This window comes from Tiliqua scincoides, chromosome 5 (assembly GCF_035046505.1).
Source record: "Tiliqua scincoides isolate rTilSci1 chromosome 5, rTilSci1.hap2, whole genome shotgun sequence".
Lineage (NCBI taxonomy): Eukaryota > Metazoa > Chordata > Lepidosauria > Squamata > Scincidae > Tiliqua > Tiliqua scincoides.
In genome coordinates, this window is record NC_089825.1 from 131,322,742 (window position 1) to 131,332,536 (window position 9,795).

At 46.2% G+C, this 9,795-nt stretch overlaps 1 protein-coding gene across 1 annotated transcript; it reads left to right on the forward strand.

The window, feature by feature from the left end:
• The first annotated feature begins 3,581 nt into the window (after nucleotides 1-3,581).
• LOC136653546 (vomeronasal type-2 receptor 26-like) lies at nucleotides 3,582-7,723 on the forward strand. Its single transcript, XM_066630437.1, has 4 exons — nucleotides 3,582-4,379; nucleotides 5,119-5,346; nucleotides 6,374-6,500; nucleotides 6,822-7,723. Exons 1-4 carry the CDS (start codon nucleotides 3,582-3,584, stop codon nucleotides 7,721-7,723), a joined length of 2,055 nt encoding a protein of 684 aa, XP_066486534.1.
• The last annotated feature ends 2,072 nt before the right edge of the window (nucleotides 7,724-9,795 follow it).

The window sequence follows — 9,795 nt, forward strand, 5'->3', positions numbered from 1 at the left end:
AGTGTGGAGGCCAGGAAGGTGGTGGTTTGAATGTTCCTATTCTCTCCATAATAGTATCTTTTCTAGGGGTTCGGTGCTGGTGTTTCTTTTGTAACTGGTGACTGATTTTGAGCCTTTTGGGGACCGGGTCCTATTCAGTTTTTAATAAACTGAAGGTCATATTGTCATATTGTGAACTTTTTTTGTTGAAAAGCAGTATGCAAATACTCTGAATAATAATATTCTTAATAATAAAGCCTGACTTTCTTGCACCCCCGTCTCCTCTCTTCCACACTTCCTCCATGATCCTTTTCCTATCCTGGTTGGGGGCTGCAAGGAGCAGTGGAGGGAAACGGGTGGTGACCCTTTCCCAGCAAATGCTGCCTCTGGCCCAGCTCAGTGAATCTCATGGGTGCGGGGAAGAGTGAGAGGTGACCAAGTGTATTACTGCCATAACTCCATGGCAGACCTGGGGTGGGGGCAGAGGGGGCAAAAATCCCAGGCGTCATGCTTACCGTGTCCCGCCACTGCCACTTCTGCCCGTGCACTGCCCTGCCTGCCCATCGGAGCTGTTTTGCAGGCAGACGAAGCCCCGCATGGCACTTAGCAGTGTGCAAAAAGCCTCCTGCAGCTACTCGCTCAATCTTAGGCATTACTTCCAGTTTCATTGGAAAACGGGAAATATGGCTTAAAATCATGCAAGAGACCTCAGAAGGCTTTTTTAGTGAGGCTTTGTTCTGCTAGGGTGAGTATCCCCTTGGGAGGGGCACGAGGCAGGCTGCATGTCGCAGACCTGCACCCTGGGACATTCGGGGGGCAGGTCTGTTACTACCATAACTAGCCCAATGATGCCTTCCTTGTGTCTGATTTTCCTAGAGGGCTTAATTCTTCTGCTGCTGTGCATTGACTGAACCCACCTCCCACTCCTTGCCCCAGGAGAGCAGCAATCAGATCTGAAACATGTCATGGCTACTGTGGGTGCCATTCAGAGACAAAATGTCGCACAGTAATTATCTTCCTAGCAATTACACAAACTAATTGCACTCTCAGCACCTTCCTTTAAGGCAGCAAAAGAAAGGAAAGAACACACAGGCAAGTCAGAGAGCACTTTTAAAGCCCTCCACATGCCATGCTCAGAGCAGGGCTGAGAGACATGAGGCAGGGAAAGCTCCATTGACTTGACGCATGAGTGTTTCATTTCAGAGTTCGTTTGCTATTCAAGGCATCATTTTCTGATCTTCTTAAGGCTAAAGATAAGGCTGACATACTTCTGTTTGCCAAATACATGGGCAGAATTGGCAGCTCTCCATTGTTGCTTGCTTAGAACTAGGCTGGCGCCCGTGATGAGGATGCCAACAGCCACTGCAGTGTCTATATCTCGAGAGAAGCTTTGCCAGCAGGTGATGGTATTAGCTTCTCAGTTGCTTCTGCTGGCCCACACGGTAAATGCTATGAAATGTCCTGGGAATGCTCCCCTGCCTGCTCTGCACGAATGGCATCAGCCTGGGGGCCTCCAGATTGGTGGGATCGTTTCTCAGATTGGTTACCTTTACCACACAGTTTCCTTCAAGAAGCCCCCATCTCAGGAGTTGGGCTTGGATGTCCCAATGCAAGTTTCTCGTGTTCATTTTTTTCTTCTTCCTTCCCTTGTAATGTGATCTTGGAAGCCTCAGAATGTGTCCTTCAGGAAACTGAATTCTCAGTGAAGAGGTAGGTTGGCCTTGCAAAGTAGCAGACCTCTTCCAAAGCAGTCAAAGCCTTGAGAGTCCTGTGCTTTTTATTTGGTTTGCAGCAGTGGTCTCCACACTGGAGACTGCTGCTCAACGCAAAAGGGGTCCCAGGCTTGACCAGCACTTACCATTCTGCCAGGAATCTGGCCTTCCCCGCTGCTTATCTCCCCCAAAGTAAGCTCCAGAAATCCAGTCACAGTGGCTGCTGGGGTGATGGAACGCAGAAGTGGCAGCCTGGAGCTCAATTTGGGGGAGATTGGTGGTGTGGAAGGACAGCTCCACCACGGACTGAGAAGCACCATTCTCTTGGGAGAAGGAAAAGGCAGGGTGCTAGATCCAGCCTGCATGGCAGGCTCTGGAGAAGCCTGGTTTACAATATAGCTTCATTTTCTCCTCCAAGAATAAAGCTTGATTTGCAGTTTCAGAAGGTGAATCATGTTGTAAACTTTTTCACCAAAGATGGTTTGTAACTGAAGTTCATTTCGGAAGAAGTGTATTGATTTAATTAAAAATCCAAGAACTGTGGGAGTCTTTTATGATTTGTGATGGAATCCAAATCATATCACATTTGTGAGGAATTCCAATTCCTATGGACTGGAATTGGAACATTAAAACCAGATTTCCTACTATGAAAAATATAGATGGGAAGAGTTGAGTGACAATTTTTATATTATTATTTTTGTGATGATTATATAAGTGATGTATTAGGAAATGTGTATATTTCAAAGGTAGAAAAATGGGAGAACAGTTGTGCAATAGGTGAACATGAATGTGCAATTCTGGCTAAGTTGGTCAGAGACACTTATAGGAGGGATGGAGGATGGGGGGAAAAGCCTAGGCTGGATGGATCCAATGGTTCCTAAAGTTTACACCAGGTTTCCTTGCTGTTCCTTGTATATGATGCATTTAAAGCTTTCTGAGTTTCTCCAATGCCTTCCCATACATACATTATCGACATTATACATCTGAACACCTTTTATTCAGCTGTCTCCTTCTGTCCTCTGCTCTGCTCTAGAGTCCTCGCCCACATTTTTGTCTTCAACATGTGTTCTTCTCAGCCACTGGTTTCTTTCCTTCACCGTGATTAAAACAGATGGCGCTTGTATGGGTTTCCTTCATCATCAAACCCAGAGTTGTGTGGTATTGTGAGCAAACAATTGCATGCACTTTACATTTGTGAAAAGGGTGTTTTCGCTGTTTTCACAGTGCACTGACCAAGTTCTACCAGCACATCCGGGCCTTGGCGTTTGCTGTCAGCGAGATCAATGAGAATCCCAAGATTCTACCCAACGTCACACTCGGGTTCTACATCGGTAACAGCTACTATGAGGAGAGGCTGACCTATCGCAGTACCTTGGACCTCCTCTTCAAATCACAGAGATTTGTCCCCAACTATGCATGTGGGACCCCCCATAAACTCAAAGCTGTCATTGGAGGAATGAGCTCTGATACATCCTTCCGCATGGCAGACATCTTAAGTCTCTATAAGATTCCGCAGGTAGGGTACATACACATTCAAATCACACATGTAACTCAGTCTATTGTTCTGGGACTCTCTATCAATTGCACCATATTCCCTCACTGGTGCTCAAAAGTAACTCACGTGTAACACCCTCTATCTGTTGCACCATTCCTTCACCATTCCCTCACTGGTGCTCAAACAGTTTGTGACCTTAAGGTTGATAAATTGGAGGTGGGAATCCAAACCATGGTTTTACTGTGTCTGATATTCATTAAAGCTGATCACATACAAATGTACTCAGATATACCTCTAATCAATTTCTTAAGGATCTGTACATTTCCTTGTAGCTCACTTATGGCTCATTTGCTGCAGAGGAGAGAGATTCAGTGCAGCTCCCTTCTTTTTACCGAATGGCCCCAAACGAAGTCCATCAGTACATGGGGATTATCCAATTACTTCAGCATTTTGGATGGAATTGGGTTGGACTCTTTGTTGTGGATGATGACAGTGGAGAACGTTTCTTACAAGCCATGGAGCCACTGTTTTCCCAGCATGGAATCTGCTCAGCATTCACAGAAAGAATCCCCAAACAAGTTCAATTTACAGACCTTGAAAACCTGGGTGTCACAGCCTCAGAGATTTATCTGCTGATCATGTGTAGGAAAGCAAACACATTTGTCATTTACGGAGAGAGCGCAACCATTTCGTGGCTGAGCACCTTAATGGCCATGGCAGAACTTGCATATGAGGAGAGCATAACCCTTGGAAAGGTGTGGATTATGACAGCTCAAATTGATTTTGCAGCATCAGAAATAACATTTAAGAGTCTTCAGCTGTTCCACAGCACCATTTCCTTCACAATTCACTCCGCTGAACCTCCAGGATTCCAGACCTATCTTCAGAAAATACACCCTCACCAGGATCAAAGGGATGGCTTCCTCAAGGTCTTCTGGGAACAAGCTTTTGTATGCTCCTTTTCAGATCCTGCTGTGCCGGACGTGGTTGGTGAATCCTGCGCTGGGGAAGACAGGCTGGAGAACCTCCCTGATACTGTTTTTGAAATGCGCATGACTGGCCACAGCTACAGTATCTATAATGCTGTCTATGCTGTGGCGAGTGCCTTATACGCCAGCTCCTCATCTAGATCTCATCACAGATCAATGGTGGATGGGAACAGAAGTGCCTTTCAAGACCTCCAATTCTGGCAGGTAATTTTTTTTTTTTCCCCAGAGAAAGTCAAGGTTATCATCGACACCATTTAACTGATCAGTTAGCCACACACTTTACAAATAAATTCACTCCCATCCATCATGACAGACATTGATTGGATTCGTCTTATAGCAAATATCTGGGTGACTGCTTGTCTTGCTGTTCCACATTCTTTGCAGCTGTTTCAGTCTGACGGTGTAGACCAGTGGTTCCCAAACTGTGCCACATGTTCCCAAGGATACCACAGTCCACTCGCAGGGTCGCTCCGTGGCCTCTTCTTCCTGGCTCTCCAGGCTGACATTCCATGATCCTTGTATCTGGTGTAATCTCACACCAAAGAGGCAGGAAGAATAGGCTGTGCAATGCCCTTGTGAATGCAAAGGGCACTGCGGCCACAGTGAGTTTGATAACTACTGGTGTAAACAGACTCTTGGGACCATGGATGTTTGTCCATGTGTGCTCCCAATCCTTCCTCTTCCTGATTCATGAAAGCATCCCTGGGGCTGGTTGATTAGGAACAGAAAATCTGGTGAATTCATGCAAATATTTGACTGAAAGTGGGTTCACTTCATGCATTTTGGAGCTGAAAACTTTGTCCATCTTCGGTCTTCTAGCACTGCAAGCCAGAAGGCTCGTTCTCCATTAAACTCACCATATCACCAAGAAAAGGTTCTTTGAGATCTTGGCAAAGAGAACCAAATGTACCCTAATTCCTTTGTTTATTCCTATTTTGTGCAGCTCCACCCACTTCTTCAAGGCATTTCATTTAACAACTCTGTGGGAGAAAAAGTGTCATTTAACGAGCAGGGGGAAATGGTAGGTGGGTTTGATATCATGAGTGTCGTCGTATCTCCAAACTCCTCCTTCCATAAGGTGAAAGTTGGATGGCTGGATCCCCATGCACCTGAAGGAAGAACATTCACCATTCATGAGGATAACATGTCATGGCACAGAAGCTTGAATCAGGTATGGATTCTAGAGTATCACGCGGTGTGACTCCATGATTGCAAGGGTTGTATTTTAAGTAATATAATCACAGCATTCTAGTGGGCCAGAAGATTTGTGCCCTGTGATGGGCTGTTTGTATTCAGCTACTGTGTATAACATTTAAAAAATAACAAGAAGTACCACATGATTATGAACTTCTCCTTGGTCCTTCCTCTATCTTTGGGTTGAAGCACACAGCATGGTGGTCATTCCCCCCCCCCAAGGTCACACCAACGGCCAAATCCTATTGGGCTGCCCCACTGGTGGAACAAGTGTTCTGCAAGTGCTAACTCCTTTGCTGCAGTAGTAAATGATGCTTCAGCTGTGTGTGAACTCATGTACTGCAGGAGAGCCAGAGGGAAGGCCAGAGCCTTCCCACACACACTGGAAGATCCCCCCTGATCTTACCTGCCAGATCCCTCAGATCTTTCCTGCTGTGGCAGGTGAGATGACGGCGGAGGTGGAACTGTGTGGGAGAGGGCAGAATGGAAGCAGAGGAGGGTGGAATGAGGCACTGGGGGCAAGAGTGGGCAGAATGAAGATACATTGGGGTGGGTGATGGGTGAATTGTGACAGTACATGTGACTGGGAAAGGGACAGGTTTGGGGATGGCAGCGTCAGTCCACTGGACCTGGGCCTGTGAAATTGGTCATGCAGGTCCAGGTAGATTGCTCTGTACCATTGAAAATTATTCCTGGTTAGAGAACACATGTTATCTTGTGCCAAGTAGATCTCTACAACTACCCCACTTCTTCATAGATTGCAGTGGTAGCCATTTTGGTGTCTCACATCAGTGGGATGGGGAGGGGGAAGAAGAACAGGATTGGGCCGAAAGTGAATAAAGGCAAAAATAAAAGATGCCGTGCCCAGGAAAGTCCAGGCAGAAAAGTTGCATCCAGTAAATTGGAAGCTCTTCAGTGTTAATTGTTCATTTTTTTTCCTCACTTGATGGACAATAAAACGTCATCTGGCCCCAGCCCTCAACTCTCTTCTTGGTTCTGCGCAGATGCTCCCCATCTCGGTCTGCAGCGATTCTTGCCAGCCTGGTTCTCAGAAGAAGAAGAAGGAAGGGGAGAAGTTCTGCTGCTACTATTGTATTCCATGTCCAGAAGGGAAGATCTCCACCTGGAAAGGTAGGTGACATGGTGCACCAAGTAACTTACAGGTTCATTGACTTGACTATATGTGAACTGAAGTGATAACCTTTCATTTTATTGGCACCATTGGGACTGTTTCATGCTGTATATGGTTCAGGATGTCAAGAGATTTGAGACTTCATGCCATTGACTGTTAATAAGAATGGTTTGATGATCCTAAAATGCCTTTTTAAGCAGGACCCACTCAATAAGAGGGCCAGGCAGACAGAGGTTGACGTAAACAATGACTCCGACTCGGAAAGCACCCAAGGAAATTCCCACAAGTTAACATTATGATGGATCTTCTTTCACTTTCAGACATGCCTGACTGTTTCCAGTGCCCGGAAGACCAATATCCAAACCAAGAGAGAGATGGATGCATCCTCAAAGTTATAACCTTTCTCTCTTTTGAAGAACCTTTAGGGATGGGTTTAGCCTCCCTTGCTGGGTCTCTTTCTCTGATCACAGCCTTGGTGCTGGGAATTTTTATCAAGCACAAAGAATCCCCCATCGTCAGAGCCAACAACCGAGACATCACCTACGCCCTCCTTGTCTCCCTCCTGCTCTGCTTCCTTTCCTCTTTGCTGTTCCTTGGCTACCCTTGGAAAGCATCCTGCCTTCTCCGGCAATCTGTTTTTGGCAACATCTTCTCAGTGGCTGTTTCTTGTGTGTTGGCCAAAACTATCACTGTGGTTGTTGCTTTCATGGCCACCAAACCAGGGTCCAGCATGAGGAAGTGGGTGGGGAAAAGAATGGCCTACTCCATTGTCCTTTTCTGCTCCCTGACCCAAGCAGGTATTTGTGGGGTGTGGCTGACAGTGTCTCCGCCATTCCCGGATCTGGACATGCATTTGCTGCCTGGAGAGATGGTAGCAGAATGCAATGAAGGCGCCGTCATCATGTTTTATCTGGTCCTGGGCTACCTGGGACTTCTCTCCATCATCAGCTTCACGGTGGCTTTCCTGGCCAGGAAGTTGCCAGGCAGTTTCAACGAAGCGAAGTTCATCACTTTCAGTATGTTGATCTTTTGCAGTGTGTGGCTGTGTTTTGTCCCCACTTACCTGAGCACCAAAGGGAAATACATGGTGGCTGTGGAAAGCTTCTCCATTCTGGCCTCCAGTGCTGGGTTGCTGGGTTGCATCTTCTTCCCCAAATGCTACATCATTGTGCTGAGACCTGAGCTGAACAACAGGAAACAGTTAATTAGGAGAAAGGATTAAAGAATCAAAGTTGCATATTCATGTCTTCTTTGTTTTTTTTTGTGATTTGAAGACAAGGCTTCTACTGTCTTTGTAAGCCCTGGCTACCCTATTATTCAAACCAGTCCAACATACATAGGTTTTAGTCTGTGCATCTATAAATGGAGCAGGCTGCTTGAATTGATTCTCGCTATGGCAGTGCCCCCCTTAGCTGAATGTGAGTGGAGAGAACGAGTTGAAGAAGCACCCCTTCCAGGAGCTTGCTGAATCCAGCTCATTGCATAGGTGACGAAAGTGGACTGGAGAAGAGGAAGGAGAGTTCAAAATGCTCCTCTTGTACAACTCAACAGAACATAAAATTAAGTGCTGGAATAATTGGCTGAGAAGAGGTGCCAGACTTGGAGAGCAAAAGGCACATTTTGTGTTCTTAGTTGGTGGCGTCTTCTCTGATGTGTGGAACTAACTTGTGATGTTGGTCTGAACTCTGCCTTTCCCACTTCTTGGATTGGAGAAGAAGAGCAGGACTGAGAAGAAAAGCAAGTGTGGGGGCCAGGAAGGGGGTGGTTTGAATGTTCCTATTCTTTCCATAACAGTCTCTTTTCTGGGGGTTTTGTGTTGGTGTTTCTTTTGTAACTGGTGTTAGAGTGTGAGCCCTTTGGAGACAGAACCCTATTAATTTTATAATAATCCTACATAAGTCCCTTTGTGAACTTTTTTTTTTTTTTTGAAAAGTCATGTCTAAATATTCTGAATAATAATACTGATAACAATAAAACTTTTCTTTCTTGCACCCCAGTCTCCTCCCTTCCACACTTTCTCCATGTTCCTTTTCCAGTCCTATTTGGAGTGGAGCAGTGGAGCCAAGCAGGTGGTGACCCTCTTCCAGTAAGCTGCTACCTCTGGCCCAGCTCGGTGAAGCTCATGGGTGGGAGGAAGAGGAGACCAAGGGGATCACTGCCATAATTAGCCGAATGATGCCTTCTTTTCGTCTGATTTTCCTGTGGGGCTTAATTCTGCTGGTGCTTGTTGACTGAGGTCACCCTGAGCCCACCTCCCACTTCTTGCCAGTGGAGAGGAGCAATCAGACCTGATACGTGTCATCACTACCATGGGTGCCATTCAGAGAACAAATTTTGCAGCGGTAATTGTTTTCCTAGCAATTATCCGAACTTATTTCACTCTCAAGCAGCTTTCCTTAGGGCAGCCAAAACAAAAACAAAAAAAAATGCAAGCAAGTCAGAGAGTAGTTTTAAAGCCCTCCACCTGCTCAGAGCAGGGGTGAGGAATGAGACAGGGAGGTCCCTGCTCAGTTTGAATGATGAGAGTTTCTGTTTTGCAGTGTGAAGTTCAGAGAGCCTCAGCTGTTGCTCAAGGCATGCTTTTATGATCCATTTCATGTGAGGGATTAGGCTGATGCTCCTTTCCACTATAGCTTGCTTCAACTCCATGGAGGCTACAGATGAGCACATGGTTGGCAACCTTCAGTCTCGAAAGACTATGGTATAAGCCTACAGCACCCGGTATTCCCAAGAGGTCTCCCATCCAAGTACTAACCAGGCCTGACCCTGCTTAGCTTCCGAGATCAGGCAGTGTCTGTATGTAGAGAGGCATGCCGGTGATGGCATTTGTGTTTCTGCTGCTGCTGTTGCCTCACAGGGCATGCCCAGATCATGCTATGAAGTGCCCAGGAAATGATCCCGTCCCTGTTTTGCACGATTGGCATCAGCCTGGGGGCCTTCTGATTGGTGGGATCACTTCTCAGCTTGTTCCTTTTTTCCCCACGATGTCCTTCAAGGTACCTCCAGCCCAGGAGCTAGGCTTGAATCAGCCAACGTAAGGTCTTGTGTGTGTGTGTAGCAATTATTTACTACTTACTAGAAAAAAAATGAGTCAATTGATCAATTGGTTGTGTTCATTTTCACACACTTCTTGGCTGAGACATTTACAGGAAAATTTAGTGGCATCTTGGCAGGTATGCTATAGCAGTTTTGCCTCTGCTGAGTATGTGGCTGGACTAGGTGATCTTTGGAGTCCCTCCAAACTCTTATTCTAGGATTGTAGAAGTCCATTTGCAGTGTTCGCCCTGATCCTTA

What these genes read in the sequence shown, in the direction of transcription:
- LOC136653546 (XM_066630437.1), top strand. Translation starts at nt 3,582, where the DNA reads ATGGCCCCAAACGAAGTCCATCAGTACATGGGGATTATCCAATTACTT. An exon ending in AAGACCTCCAATTCTGGCAG is followed by an intron (nt 4,380 to 5,118) that starts GTAATTTTTTTT and finishes TATTTTGTGCAG; the next exon opens with CTCCACCCACTTCTTCAAGG. An exon ending in GGCACAGAAGCTTGAATCAG is followed by an intron (nt 5,347 to 6,373) that starts GTATGGATTCTA and finishes GGTTCTGCGCAG; the next exon opens with ATGCTCCCCATCTCGGTCTG.